The sequence below is a fragment of the Bacillus rossius genome, chromosome 1, assembly GCF_032445375.1.
Source record: "Bacillus rossius redtenbacheri isolate Brsri chromosome 1, Brsri_v3, whole genome shotgun sequence".
Classification (NCBI taxonomy): domain Eukaryota; kingdom Metazoa; phylum Arthropoda; class Insecta; order Phasmatodea; family Bacillidae; genus Bacillus; species Bacillus rossius.
In genome coordinates this window covers 54,811,533-54,828,346 of record NC_086330.1, presented here as the reverse complement: position 1 = coordinate 54,828,346, position 16,814 = coordinate 54,811,533, and the positions used below count along the sequence as shown (strand labels likewise).

General features: G+C 34.9%; 1 protein-coding gene across 3 annotated transcripts in view; it reads right to left on the bottom strand.

Moving 5' to 3' along the window:
* Nucleotides 1-16,814, bottom strand: part of LOC134536221 (zinc finger protein ubi-d4-like) — a 103,230-nt gene that overhangs the window by 31,269 nt on the left and 55,147 nt on the right. For all 3 annotated transcript variants that reach the window (XM_063375912.1, XM_063375894.1, XM_063375903.1), the window contains 2 exons: nt 10,315-10,472; nt 1,335-1,467 (listed from right to left, as the gene is read on the bottom strand). In XM_063375912.1, the coding sequence (XP_063231982.1) occupies nt 1,335-1,467; nt 10,315-10,472 (291 nt within the window). The remainder of the gene's footprint in view (nt 1-1,334; nt 1,468-10,314; nt 10,473-16,814) is intronic.

Genomic DNA, 16,814 nt, shown 5'->3' with positions numbered 1-16,814 from the left:
CCGGTCATTGATTCTTCCCGAGATTCCCATAAGAAGAAAGGCATGAAAACAACTGGGCGATTAGGGCCAGTTAAGGCAATTGGGTACGAAATTCAATATAATATACATTCCCGAGCAACAAATGATATACCAGGTAATAATTACAATTATTGTGACCTGATGGTTCTTAATTAAAAAATTAAATTTTAAAAAAAAGAGAGAGCTAAATCCAACTCTTACAAATGTTATTTATATCTATCGTAAGGAGTCTCTGGTTTGCAAAAGCACTGCCAGCCAGGCAAGGGTGCATTTATGTACCAGCAGTGACGAGCACTGCACAGATGGAGTGCATCACAACAGCTCACTCGTGGGGCTCGGTGTGAATCCTGCTCATGCAGGGAGAGGAGTGAACGCTAGGCACTGCCATATTCCACATTAGCCACTGTCCTGGCTACCATCGCAGCAAAATATAATGTGATTCAGTCATGTTTATAAATGTGAAGTATGTATGCACTAGTTACATGATGGAAAATGGATAAAACAACACTATTAAAAATAATTAAGTAAAAAACACTGTGATGAAACTTAACATCAATCTGTTTTTAGCATACACAGGGGAAAAATGATGTAAAAGAAAAATCTAGAAAAAAGACACTAACAAAATAACTGTCTAGCATGCATCCTGAACTGCACTGAAGCTTATTTTTCAACTTTGTAACAGTACGTATAATTCTGAACTTAACAGAAAAAAAAAATTACTCTCATCTGAGGAAGTAATGAGTTGACTAAAGATACTCACTAAAAAAAAAAAAAGATATAAAACAACATGTTCTTTATAAAATCATGATATATAACAAAGAGAAATTATTATAACTATATCATAATACATACTATTCTTATGTATGTCCTTTTGCACACCAACATCACCAGATCTCTGCGTGGAAGACGCATGTCTTTGTACTACAAGTGTTAAATACCTAAAATATATAAAGTGATAAATATGTACTTTGGCACTACAAATACTTGGCAATATCTAAAAAATGTATTTCATCTCAAAAGCTCCTAACTTTGGTTTCAACATGAAAAAAGGAACATAGTCAAGCTTTACGTATACAACTATCCTACTGACGTAGTAATTTTATAAACGAGGGGAAGATAATGCAATCTACACTAATCCCCATACATAACCCCAAGTTTTTAATAAAGCCCACATTTACTACCAATTTCCCTGTGATCAAATAAACAAACATTACTAATTGCACCCTAGGGAGTCCACTATATCAAGGGACTGGACTTCCTGCGTCCACGGCCTCGCCCCCTGCCTCGCTTGGCGGCGGTTGGAGGCACGTGCCTACCTGATCGCCCACAGTCGGAGCAGGAGACCAACTGCTCCGAGTGCCCGGTTTTCTTGTTCTCTGTGGCGTCGCCCAGGCAGAAGTCGCAGTACGGAGATGGAGTTGCACGCTCCTTATCATCGGACAACAGCATCTGCAGATAAACAGAATGCTCAAAAACAGAACTTGTTCTCTCCCATCAGAACTTGGCAGTAGAAGTAGGGTGTATTTGAAAAAAATTCTATATACTTGATTCTACATTTCAAAACAAATAACTTGTTAGCAATTTGAATTATTAATTTTCTAATTGCAAATACACAAAAAAAATTTTTGGAAGTATCCCATATTGTGTAAAAGAGATGCTGCACTATACTTGCATTAAAAAAAAAAAAAAACAACAGCAAACAAATTGTTACCGGGTAACAAGTACTTGGTAACTTACACAACTTTACGCCTGATCTCCCGTTGATACAATCCGCAACGCTTGACTTGCGCGCAAGAGGAAACTCCTTTCCATGCCTGGGAGGTATGCCTGCCTTGCTCCATTCTACCTAGGGTGGCTTCGAATGTTCTCAGCTGTTTGACGGCCATGTTGGTGGAAGTGGGAGCTACGTGGTTGCCGAGGCCGTTCGCGAATAGTCTGGAGAATCAGCCGAGGGGTATATATAACCCTCCAGTCAGCCATCAACAGCAGACACCGTCGCTTTGCGCCGACCTGCCACCGCCTCATTACGTCACTGCCTTACGCCATCACGCTGCCACCATGCTGTTCGAGGGATTTGGACTTGAAAATTGGTAAACCCTGCGAAGCTTAAAGTTGAAATTGGAACTTAGATGAATCGTCAGTAGTGAGTGGCGGTTCGGTGGAATTAACGTCGCGTAGTAAGTTATACTCCTTGAGCGAGTAAGCGAGTAGATTTAGGATGAGTTTGGTGTTGGTTTTTGAAGACACGTCGAGTCTTGGAGGTGTGTGATGGCATGGCTGGGGTGACGGTGAGGCCAACAATTGACTGGGACTGGCATATGATGAAGAGAGCCTACGACTTGTAACGATAAATTAGTGTACGGGCGTATGGAGTTGGTGCATTACTGACAGAGTCCGGTGATTGATGCCTGCGAGTTTGTTGAGCATTAGTTACCTCAGTCGTGGCATACGAGTAACGAAAGGCCGTGATTCTGCTGTTGCTGCTGAACTACAAGGATGCATAACGACAATTGTAGCTGAGAGGATGGATGTCAGCTGGTCAGTGGAGTGACGTTCTATACACTGGTGGTCCCCCAAGAGCGAGCGGCATCTACTCGTCAGCCAAGTTCATCAATTCATCGACGACTTTCATTGACTTTATCAGAGGTGAGTAAGCTTTATCACTGGAACCACATTTCTGGCATTAGTTTTCTTCAGTGTTTCAATTATTATGGTACTACATTTGTGTGGTGGACTTGTTCAGTATTTTTTATTTAATAATAATTATTAAGTTAAGTTCCAGCTTCAGCTCTTGTTATTTGTAATTTTAAATGAGGCTTTGTTGGAACGTTATTATTTAAACATTGCCATCTTTATGACTAGGGACACGATTTTTTTGCGTCAACTTGCGAAATTGGTACTAAAACACGAATTTATTACTTTCACCGACAACTGCACGAAATCAATCCCTTTTCGCGAAAACAGATACGAAAATTTGTTTTCCGCGATTCTTTATTACTTCTGCCACGAACATCATTATACGCCGCGTCATAAAATTGTTTATTTTCGGCGTAACGCTGTTTGTAGCCGTACCAAGTGGAAGTTTGTAACTTGACTCTTTTGTACTAAGTTACTTATATATTCAATTTTACAGTGAAACACCACCAGTGATTTTTTATATTACCTGCAGTTATGGTAACATGAAAAAGGTCTTTAATGCAATGATTTTAAGACATTTAAGTGCTTTTAACTTTGTTGAATGTGAGTAGGGCTTCTAATGATAAAATTTGTTATATGTTATAGTGTAATATTGTTATATTTATAGATCTTTAAGTTTTGATCTTTCAGCCTATTAGCATAAATAATGCAGTAAAAAACATTGTGGTTTTGTATTATTATAAAAACGTTTTGTCGTAAATTTGAAAACACCAAAAACATGCCACCGACTTTTATGAATGAAAGTACCGCTTTTTAATGTTTAAAAACACCGACAAATTAATGTCTCTACTTATAACAATTTTTTATTTTTTTTTTAAAGTTTTTAATATTTTCAAATTGCTTCTAAAATAATATTCCAGGGTATTAAAGTTTTTAATTAATGTTTTATTTTAATCCCTTTTTTTAATGACATTAATGTAATCGCTTTTAACTTAAATTTAAATGGTAATGATAATAAATGCTTGTCAATTTGCTCACTTGCTTTGTAGAAAACAGTGCTAGAACATGAGTAATAATTATCTTTTCTTGTATTTACAGGATAATCTGGTAGCGAGCATGCTATACGCTTCTTTAAATCTTTCAAGCCATATTATCAAGATATTATGTTACTGCCTTGAGTGTCATAAATTGTTCAGTAAAACTAATGTGAATTACAGCACTGTTGTTCACCTTCATTCTCACTTGAGACCCTTGTATAGTCCCTTAATTGGGCCATATAACAAAATAACTAACACAAAATAGTAGTGTAAAGCACTTATAAATATATGTCCCACTTGTTGCACCAAACTGTAAAGGTTACAATCTGTGAAGTTTACTAAGTTATAATGTGTTTTGTGTGCTGCTATAATCTGCACCATATTGGGCAAATGCAATAAACAATCTGTATTATTGTTCTTGTGACATTTTTTTTAATAAAAATATATTTTATTTATCATAAGTTAAGGGTGAGCTCAAAAACATTGGATTCAAACATACCCTGTGTTGCTCTTGGTGACTGAATAAATAACAACAAACATTAAAACGAAAAGAAAAAAAAATTGAAATGTATTAAAATTTTAAAAATATGGTACACTCAAAATTAGCTAACACACATAATCATATACTACTCGAGTCACGATTCTGTAACATTGTAGATTTCCTGCCCTCAACTACCAATAACTCTTTGACTAAGAATGTTTTCATGTTGATGTTTTTTGAATGTTTCATAATTATTTTGTAATCATGTTTCTTTTAGTATGCATAGCATTTCAAGTATTTTGTGTTTTAATAGTGATTATTATTAATTTGGGTTAGGTTTTATGTAAAGCTGAATGTAGTATATTTTATTATTTGTTTCAATTTAACTTACTTAATCGCTTAAAATTAACATGGGTATTAAATACGTTTTGTCAGAATTTTATGGCATATTCTGGATGGTAAGAGTGTAACATCTGAGAACATTCTAGAAGGGTTCAAAAGAAGAGAAGACACGGATGCGACACACTGTATTTTTCATGCCTCAAGTTCGTGCATTGTTGGAAAAACCCAGTACATGGACACAGGACTGCGCAGCAATAGACTGGAACTTTCGATGGGCATCGCCTCGCTAGCCAGTCAGAACGAGCCTTGAGGTGGTGTGATGTGTCTTCCCCGACTTTAAGAGAGAAACATTTTTTCAGTATTTTTCCTATATGGACAGGTGTATTGTTTTTGGTTGGTTGGTACATGGGGTTGCTTACATTTTTTTTGGCTTTGTCACTTCACACCTGCTGGTCGGGACCAGGCTCAACTTAAAATAATAATTTAAAAAAAATTTTTTTTTTGTTAGTCAAGCAATGTGCTACATTGAATATGTATGTAATAAATTGTCTGGGACTGTAAGTTATCATCTACTTTTTTTTTTGTGATTGGTTTGAGGAATAATATTAAAAGAGAGCCTTTAACTCTTTCATTTTAATGCAAAGATCCTAAGGAAACAATTTATGTTTGATGTTAGCAACTCTACAAACTTAAAAATCATCATATATAAACAAACTTTTTAAGTGTTTGAAAAGTCTTTGTTATTTTTCTGGGTTGTATTGCCGGGCCACCCTGCAATGTAACAATTTCTTGATAAAACAGAATTTAACATGTCTATATAGTGTTGCTGTATTGATGGGCACATCTTTACCAAGTGTCTTTATAATCAGAAATTATCACTTAAAATAATAAAATATATATTGTAAAATGTTTCTCAGGGATTTTGTTTCTTAAATTTCGACAATTCAAATCCGTAGAACACTTAAACCTGCGTCAAAGGACTTCTGGACCTGAGGTTGTAGTTCCGTTAATATTCAATTTGTAAACAAACAAGGTTTTATTTTCATACCAAATAAAAATAAAATAGTGCATTGGGGCTTTGTTCAGAGTTTGAAGTACTTTTCACGTAATCTAGTCTAAGATAATAGCCTTTAACAAGGGCAGCGTCACTAAAATGTGCAGTAACAGCCAAACAAAATGGCCTACCTGGAATGCTGCGACAGTGGACCAATCTTTGATCTCTCGTAGAATGTCCGCAGATTGCGAAGACGCCAACTATTTAGTGATTCTAGTGGCTAACCCTGCTTAAGTGCCGACACACACTTTTAACTGTGAAATGCAGATCCCGTCAGACCCACTTGTCATGGAAGCTGGGTCTCAGTTTGTCTGGACCAATCGACTTCTGTAGTATTCTAAATCATGTCATGCAACCTGCCGGGCACCTCAAAGCTCTCAACAAATAGTGTTTGAAATGTCACACCCCACAAAGTGGTGGCCAATCACATGACACCATTCAGAAATACTACAGATGCTCAAAACTGTCATTTATTACATAAAAGCTGGTTATGTAATTAAACTGTTCATAACCAATGTCTTTAATGTAATTAAACTGTTCATAACCAATGTCTTTAAATACAGAGTAAATATAGTCTGCAGCACAATATAGTCCGAAAATATGATATACATACATGTAAACAGACCACTCTGTTCACTGCTGGTAGCCTTGGATATGGTAATTTAAAATATAAACAAACCAATTTTAGCACTCTGAACTACTGTAATAGAACAGTAGAAAAAATCTATACGTTGTTCAGGAAAATGTACAAATTGCATATATATTTATTCACATGAAGTAAATAGCTTAGCTTATTCCATTAAGTGCACTCTTATGAGAATTCATATAAGGCATGAAGCTATCATTCCACACAAATAAATACAAACAATATAATTACTTATTTTGTTTACAAAAAATTATACTAGTTAACCCGTATTTTCCTCAAAATGGAGGAATATTCAGCTGTCAAACAAAAAATGTTGATAAAGTTAAGCTGTTCGGTAAATGCACTAAAGTTTTGTGTGATATACTATAAAAATTAATAACAGAGTCACTCTGAAATAGGTAATAGGTAACCATTTACTGTATCCCTTTCTGCGGAACTCCACAAGCAATAAACTACAATAATAAACTTCTGGGTGTCCATAAAATAGTGATGTGTCCCAGTTCTCCGTTACGCCGGTTCTCAGCAAATTAACCGGCACTGAGAACTGCAAATATAATGTCGGTACCGGTACCACAGAAAGCATCACAGCTAAACATTTCACAGTGAAAATACAACAGACTCCCGATAAAATGCCACAGTATATCGCCAGCGACCAACACGCACACATCTTTTTAACTTCACTTCACCCCTCATGTGACAAGGGAATGGTTGGTAAATCTTTAAAAATTGCAGGTGACACTGACAAAAGGCAGTCTTCTCTTCCCTTCCTTCACCGCCTTGCACTCGCCACTAGCCCACCCCGATGGAAAGATAACCCCGACAGGAAGTTTTGGAACGTAAACAGAGTTCTTTGTGCCGAAACCCTGAACATTTTTGTCCCTCTTTTCACTAGCAGACAGTGATGATGACTTTAGTTAAAAGTATACCGATTGAAAAATAACATATGCTCAATATAATTTTAAAAATTGTAAAAAAATAAGCTACCATGATTTAAAGTTATCTAATACTAATTAACCATAGTTATTACCTACGAAGTTTGCAGCTGTATGTACATCATTTATAACTTGAGACCCTGAAAAATTGCAACTCATAAATTTGCAAAAGTCACCAAACAATGTTACAGTGTTACTAATTATTGTATGCTATACCCAAAATGATGTATTATGGTACATGATGGCTGATTATTACCATAGCGCTGAACCAGATTGGGATGCAAAGATGATAATATTAATCTCAGTTTCAGACATCTAACATTTGAAAAATTATATATATTACTTGTTCAATCTGTTTTATTGTTATTACACCTGTAAGATTATCAACTAGACATTTTTAAGTTTATCAAAATGAACTCTCTTAGTCATTGCAGAAGATGCGTTCAAGCAGGAAGAAAAAAGATAACCAAGTATCTTGGAGACCCCGTGCTGATTCAACATTCAAAACAAAAACTTCCCTTTGTTCTTTCCACTTGCCCTTGATCCAAAATCCTTTAAGGCCACAAGACCGGTACTTTACATCACTGTATGTCTCATTCCTCCAGCGCAGACTAGTCAATTTTTTTGCAGACTGGTCAATTTTTTTGTCACTCCGACCCCCTTCTCCAATAAGATGTTTTTTCCTTCATATGCCCTTCTGACACGCCTGACAGCCTCAGTACTTCCACCCCAGTTAACCAACTTTTCCCCAGTCACAGATTTTAAAGCCAAATGACCCAACGACAATAATAATACCAGTATTCTGAGGGGTTGTCACTTTTATTGAACATTTATTAAATAAGTATAAAAATTAGCTTCTCTGAAAAAGTTTTTGTTGTAAGTAGGGTATAAGTGGAATTAATTTATTTTTATATAATTGCATCTAGTGACAAAAGAAAAAATTATGCTACTTAGGACTAGGTGGCTGGTTGTGGTCTAATTATGGTTAAGTGGGGTGCTGATGAGTCTTTAAACAAACACACCTTTTATTAACTCATACTGTATCTTTGGTGTGACTTGAAATTGTGTGGAGGTTAACCTAAAACTAAGAACTGAGTACTGATTTTTAAGAACTGGAACCGAACCAAGAACCGGGAAAAAAGTTGAACCGACACATCACTACAATAAAAGAATGTCCCAGTTTCAATGGTATATTATAACAGTTTAATTTAGGATACTTACAGAAAATCATACATATCATTGAAGGTAAACTACCCTAGTTTTTCTTAAAAATGTTCAATATGGGCACCTTTAGTTATACAGTACATCCAACCTAAAGTCCAATTCTTTTCACACTTTGCTTAACAAGTCCAGAGTAATGGAATAGCCTCTTCAATTCTGTCTCTCAACTCTGGGAAATCATCAGGTAGCGGCAGAACATAGACACAATCTTTTATAAAGCCCCAAAAGAAGAAATTGCATGGCGTTATTTCACGTGAACGTGGAGGCCAGCGAAAAAGAGCTCTTGTCATCGCGACCATCGGCAGATGTTTTTGCCACCCTGGGGATCATAAACTTTGAACAAAATGCACATTGCACTGAAATTACATATTCACTCTTTGCCAATTAGTCAGGAGTCTCCATTTTGCGTACGTGGCACTGCAAGCGAGATAACAACAAAGCAGTACTTGCGTACAGATGCTTATCTAAAACTGTTTGAGTTACTTTTTAATTGTGACCATGAACCAAAACTCTACCAAAGCTTACAGTTGATACTATTAACATTTATAACTGGGACATTTTTTTATGGACATACTGTACAGTGAAAGGTCTACATCCCTGCATTCCATGGTTCTGCACATTAGAGCTATTACTGAACTTTTGTTTTCCAAAGAACTAAGCTAACCACAAATTTACCAGCAATTTTCTCGAAATGGAAGAATATTCAGATGTCAATAAAAATAGATATTGATAACTTACCTGTCAGAAAAACGCACCTGTTCTTGGGAAAGACTATGAATATAAATACCAACATTAGACTCACACTTTAAAATCAGTTAGTGTATCACATTCTCAAGAACTCCCCAAATAAGAGGCTTGACGGAAAAGAAATGCCTCCATTGCCAAAACTTGTTATTTGTTATCCGCTTTTCACAATTGTTGTTTTACCTGAAAGCTACATGTGTCCGACTAAGTAATGCAAAACTTATTTTCAACACAGTACCCATCCCTTTCCAAGCACTCGCACCAATGCATAACTAGTTGGGCAAACCCGTCGAAGAATTCCCGTGGTTCTTGCCAGCACCAGGCTTGAATGGAATCTTTCACCTCGTCGTCAGAATGAAAGTATAAAAGTTATGTTCCTTAAGATGCTCTTACATGTTTGGGAAGAGGTGAAAGTTGCAAGGTGCAAGGTCTGGACTGTACGGCGGGTGCAGTCGTTGAAAACCCTCTTGTGTTTCTCGACTCGTGTGCAGGCGGGGGTTGTCGTGCTGCAGAATACGGTCCAACTCCTTTGGATGCAGTGAAACCGTGCGCAATCGTTAGAGACGAGATTTTATGGTGTTATTTTTTGTCCAATTTTGTTTTTAAAACAGAGGATATCTGTGTTATTGTTTTTATTTTTATGAAAGATATTTTGTAATACTCCACCAAATTAGAGGTAAATTTGATCTGAAACAGATACATTCAGAACAATAAAAATAAATTAGCAACCATTTTTGGTTTAAATTGATTCAATAAGAGATGCACAATAAAATTAATTAAATTCACTTTTCTGATCCATGCACTTTGGTACAATTTTTTATCCAGAAATAACGTCATTCTTTGAATGTAAAACTTTAGGAGATTCCTGTTTTTTTTTTAAATTTATCTCTGGTTAAACGTACTTAATTTCATGCGATAACATGTATTTCAGTGCCACATGGTATATTAACTTCATTTTGGTTTTGTGTGGTGTTTTGACATGCTTATCGGAGCTGTTTTTTGTTTTTTTGCAATTCAACACATAATCTTGTCCCTAGCAGTCGTGTACTGAGAACACAAGTGGTTTCCAGGTACGACAAAGATTTTTAAAATCAGGTAAAAAAAAATTAAAAAAAAAAAAAACAGTTATAGCCACGGTGGCATCACTTTTCGATCAAGCTTCGTAATAAACGCCCCGCCGGTGTCCATCTCTGATGCTCTACCTCGGGCTGCTTCCTGTCGACGGCAACTGCCTTCTCCCCGGGGCCGACCTCGTCGGCGGGGTGGGAGCTCACGGCCGGAGAGCTGGAGGCACTTGAGACGGAGGCGGGCGTCGGCTGGGACGCCGCCGAACCCTGGCGGCCGCGACGGGTGCTGCTACCTGCACCACCGACACCCCGAACATGTCAGAGCAGTTCACGTGGACATACGTGGGGAAGACACACAAAACATTCCAAGAAGTGCATTAAAGTTAAAATCCTTCCAAGAAAATTCTGCAGGTAAAATAATTACCATAATCAAATAAAAGTATATGCCAACCAGTAAAAGCTTTTTTAAAAGACTCAACCATGTGCAACTGTACAGATATAATGCAAAATCATTTATGCTAATGAAGCAGATCTATACATCTAAAAAAAAACTTCTCAAGAGTTCCACTGTAATTAATATTTACTATGGAAATACATATATAATAATTTTTTAAGCACAAAACTGAAAATTAAAACAACCTATCCCTACAGATATTGGAAAGAAAAAAATTGTCTGTGTATTATGTACATTTAAGTTGTTTTAACTTCTGTATTAGTCCTTGAACACAATTTTCATAATAGAAAAACACAAAATGCACATTAAACTAAAACAAAAAACTAATTACACAATGCTTCTATAAAACCAAATTATGCAAGTGCATGCTAATTGCACACAGGAGGAAAAATGCAGTCATCAAGTAAGAGTAAACCAAAAAAAAAAAAAAAAAAAACCAAGCAAAAATTAGGCAGAAGCTTGCTGGCTGTGATAGTAGTATGCTACATGCTTCAAGTTAGTGACATACCAGAGACATCACACACAAAGCACAAGGAAACAGATTACTTGAGCCTCAACATATATGTACGAAGACCAAACAGTTATCATTTCCACATGCTGGACCTAAAAAATACTATAAACTACTATTATCTAGATGGGCCACCACAGTGTCACAAGAAACATGCAAGATATTAAGGTCAGACTGTCAGGAAGAAAACTGATGCCTAAGGTAAGTCAGGAAGACCTATAAATCGAGCACTATCTTAATATAAAAATATAGTAGGTTTCCTTGTAGGTCTGTAACAGACAACAAAAAGAGCACAACCTTAAAAGTATAGCAGCAAATGCCAAAATTCTAACAAAAATTCAATTTAAGTTAATTTTAAAAAAAAATTATAAGAAAATACTTTACCATAAAGATAATAATTTTATTATTAAATTCAACTAAAATACTTACAATTAAATAAGAACATATTAACTTAAACTGAACTCTCAGTTTACCAAAATCTTATTACAAGTTGATTCTAAAACTGTTACAGTATTAATTTCATATAAATATATATTAAAAGCTACGTCTACATGTCCAAAATTTAACAATAAATGTACGATTTAATTTTAAAATAACTTCATTTATCTTAACGTGAAAACATTTCACAATATGTATATTTTTTCTTACTTGATTTATTGTTATGTACAAAATATACAACCATTTACACTGTTGTTATGAAATATATTTTTGTGTGTATGTATGTGTGAATATATATGGTCTTCTCTTAAATAAATTTTATTATGTTGTGGTTCATATATATATATATATATATATATATATATATATATATATATATATATATATATATATATATATATATATATAGAGTTGGTACAGAACCACAACATAATAAAATATATATATATATATGTCTTGATGCAATTTAAGGTTTTTGGCTCCAAAACGAGATAAGATATAATGTTGTAACTTACACAAAAAGCATTGCTTTGACTCAACACTGTTTATATTTTATTACATTTTTTAAGTGCACTATATATAGACTACGACCAGGGTCTATGCTCCTCCAATAGTCACCCTTCTGCCCCACCCCTTGCAGTGATTAAATCTCCTACCAACCTGTGTCAGTTGTGATTTGTGTTGCCTATCCATCATGTAAAGGCAGTGCCATGTTCCCTTGATTATGAACATAAATTAATATTGTAATTTTTTTTCATTTAACGCCTCGAGTATACATGTTTCCTTTTCAGCATGTAAAACAATAAGACTTGAGCCATGCTAAGCACAACAGAACGCACCCCGTTCCAAAATATCTTGTATAAATTTTAAATTGAAGTAACTAAATAACTAAATGTTATTGTAAAATGGTCTCTTGTGTTTTATTTTAAGGATATTATTAAAGGGTTTAATTTGTTTAGCCCTCCGTATTATTCTGAAATCAACCTAATGGTAATTTATTTCAGTGGCCAGATGCCTTCCTGCAGCCATTACATGCTGCGATCCACCCAGTCTCTTGAGATCGCCATCCAAGGTAAGACGCTCATCGCAACCCAAGGACATTTTACTCTTTCGTTACTGATTCGTTTTAATTTGCCGTTCATCTAAGCATTTTCTAAATCATTTTCTCTCTCCTCTGAGCCTACTTTAGGCTTTACTTAAAAATTTTTTATCCAGTTTATGGACATTTGTAGATTTAATCGACATCACAGAACTTAGTCCAAGTCATTTGGTGTACTGGACCCAACATATTTTGATTCTGTACATAGCACCTTTTCAAACAGTTTTCAATAGCACTGAACTGATTAATGTAGGAGAGCTATGCATAATAAAATAAAATCTTGTCATTTCACTTAGTGTATCTTTTAGGCAAACACATGTTCGATGATGCATAAATCTGGGATGCCTAAAGAACCTACATATTAAATATTAAACCTCTTTTGTGAATCATAAGTAGTGGGCCCACAGCTGAGAACAGGTTAGGTCCTGTGGTCAGACGCATTGGGGGAATTAGGTAGTCTTGCTCCCAAACGGGAGTCTCCACCAGGTCCAGTGCTATTCCAAGTGAAGACGCCATGGAGGATCGACCGACGACGTCATCAGTAATATCCTCGACACCCTCTAACGTGGGGCTTAATAATAACATATGACAAGTTTATGTTCTAAGAGAGACATAAGAAATATTTTTATCCAGGCATATGAAATATTATTGTAAAGAGCTATTATGTTATATTCCTATAATACAGATTTTTTTACAAGATTCTTAATGATAAGAACATTTTTGTAGGTTGTTAAAAACTTGGAACATATGTCTTGACACACCAACTTGACTTGAATGATTTTATTATATCTTCATGCATTTTTTTTTGTTGCCAGTTAATAAACCTACTACAATAAGAATTTATTTATGAAATAAAGAATAAATAAACTTTTGTATAAATTAACCATCTAGTGATAATTATGTAATACAAGGATAAGGATAATTCATACAAGTTTAGTATACAGTAATGATATTCTTGATATAAAAAAAAAATTAGTTAAGCCGGAATACTTAGAAAATAAATTTATACACAATATTCTTTGGTTTGTGGCATTTTGAGGGGAAACTAAGAGTGAAGTACGATATCTGATTTAGCACCTCTGCTGATTTGGTAACTAACTCATAAACTACACAAGGAAAAACTACTGAATTAAGTTTCGTCAAAAACAATGGAAGAAAAGTACTGAAAAACTTTTTATTTCTATTTGTGAGCGTACCATTGGTACAAGTGGTCACAAAGATACTTAAAGGCACATAAAAAGTAAATCAGAAAACAAGACACTTCCAAAAACATAACAGGCTTCAGAACTGTTTGTTGAGAATTTCCAGCCACAGAACAAAAAAATAAAAATAAAAAAAATAATTCTATAGGCTACAGTAGTAACTATACACGTCACACATTCTGTAAAGGGTTTCAGTGATGATAGAAGAGGGTTTAAATGCTGATCACTGGTTTAAAGCTGATGTTGAGTGAGGACATCAGCTGAAAATTGTTCCTCTGACAGTGATACGTCCAGGCCCTCTTAAGGTATAATTGTGTGTGTATGGCTAGTTACAAAGATGACTAGTCCTAGCACATCATCAGCATACTCAGCCTTACGACAAACAAAGCAGTCAGACAGAAAATACATTTTTCCTGGAAATTTTAAACTGTGAAAAAAATTTTTTATTAATGAATCATTACATTTTGAGCTACAGTTTCCCCCGATACCATTTTACCATTCTTCCAACAAATACGTATGACAGCTCCTCATGTTTAAAATGCTTATTTTAGGCCATAAAACCAAGATGTCATTGGCCTTGCTCATTTAATCTCCAAGACCCACATCAGACAAGAAAATACAAACACCCGAAACACCCGGCCGTGCGGGGGTCAGTGAGCCTGCTAACAACTTTTCAGATGCTGCTGGTTCTAAGTTGAGAACGGCTAGTCTGTATGCACTAAATTCTAAACGTTAACAAGTCTGAAAAAATTATTAACTAGCGTAGTCCAGTCCCTTGTTTTTTTACGTAGATTTTTTTTTACATATTTAATTTTAAACTCACTTGGGTACAGATAATGTCAAATTAATGTATGCAGTTTAAATTGTAAATCAAACATAAAAAATGCTGGGAGCAGAGGCCTCTTTTAATCCGAGGCCCTAGCCATTTTTAAACGTGGGTCCTTATCAAGTGATCAGTGTCAATACAAGAAATTCTGACATAGTCTGCTGCAATGAACAAACCTTTTCAGCAATAGTGTTAGTGCGAGCCAAGTTACTGTCTTCAAGGTAGTTCTATACAATACTACAAATACATTATTAAAATTTAAAAAAAAAAAAGAAAAAACACAAAACCTTGACTAACTATCATTTATTTCAGTGGCCAAATGCCTTCCTGCACCTATTTGGCTTAATGGCTATTGGATGGTGAGCCACAGAAATGCACTGTGACATTCAGCACTGAAAACACAAGAATTTGGTTCTGACACAATTTGGTTAACTGTTCCTGGTCTCCATATGCAACACACCTAGCTCCGAAAAATGTTTGCTTACAAACACGTCAAGCAAAAACTTATGGTTAAACTTGACAAAATAGGAATGATTCATAAGGAAATTAATCTAGTCCAATGTAATGACAAATAATTGCCTTGTCTAATACAACCATGCTAAGTGTGTGACGTATTAACACTAGTTGACTGACAGGCTGTTGTTTTAGTTTGTGCCATGGGATTGTGTGGGCAAAAAGATAGCATAAAGGTAGTTGTAATATGCCATAAATATTAACTGCCTGTGAATATTAAATCAAAATCATACTTTGGCAATGTTCTTTCAAATACATGTCATACTGCATATGCGCCATATTGCAAATAACAAATCTTACATAGTTCTGAAGTGCCGAAACAGAAGGTAGGTCAATGGATGATCCTGTACTTTTAAAATGGACACACGTATGTACAAATTTTGAATTTTATTACAGTATGTGCACCATGAAGAATTTAACAGTAATTTGTTTGTGAACATTGTAGGTCTCATGCGAAATATTAGCAATTAAGATGATATTTGCACTTTAAATAGCTCCCTTTATTATTTTTGTTAAAATTTTTGATCTACGCAAAGTTGGCTCATTTAAAAATTATAAGGAACGTGTAGTATGTCCACAACAGAAGCTTAAATTTAAAAACAATTCATAAATCAAGCAACGTTTGTTCTACTATATAGATAAAAATGGCCCATGAGCTACTAACAAGTAATGAACTACCTAAGGTTGCTAGTCTCCTGGCCTATTCTGGAGATCTTTTCCTTAAAAAAAATTATTTTTTTTTTGGTTCGCTGTAGAGTGCAACATGAAATTTTTTTTAACTATTGAAACTAAGATAGATATGTATTAAATGAACTTGTTTCTTCAAAATCATGCATTTTACCAAACACAAAGGACTAAGATAAGCTCATTAATTGTTACAGACCTACATGTATTTTATTGTATGTTGGAATGCCAAAACCAACGTGATTATAATAATATTGGAAACCTAATGCACGGCTTTTCCATCAATTTATTTTATTGCCGTTACTAATTTAAAATTTGTGTGTTTCATGTACTAATCACCAAACTGTCCCCTTGCACACCCAATTGAAAGGGAATTTTTGTTTTAAAAATTTAATACATTGGAACAACAGTACAGACATGATATATTTTGTGGATTCATTTCACTCCAGGCTAGATTCCACTTCCCAATATGTAACCATGACTTTTTATAATGCTCATTAGGAACCATCCCAAATTTTAAATGTGTCCATTTGAAATGAAAAGAAACAAAAACTGTGTGTGATTAGACTCTATAAGCACACAAAGAAAGGTTAGAAGCTTGGAAATTAAGACTTAAGGGCACGAGTTAGGAACCAAAAGACATCACGGTTCCAAATTTTTTCTACCATTTACAAATTTCTATAATTTGATTTTCAAAATATTGCTTTGTTATAGAATAGTACATATATAACTTAATGAAATGTCTGGAGTTAATAATGACCGCTTGCCACAAATAGTTTACAATGTGGGTATTGTGATGTAACAAGTCATAGCGGTCAATTCAAAACTGTTTATTCTAAGATATTAATTATTTTCTGTTTACTGATATTTTCATTTGTTTATTTTATGAATTTTAAAATAGCAACGCTCTG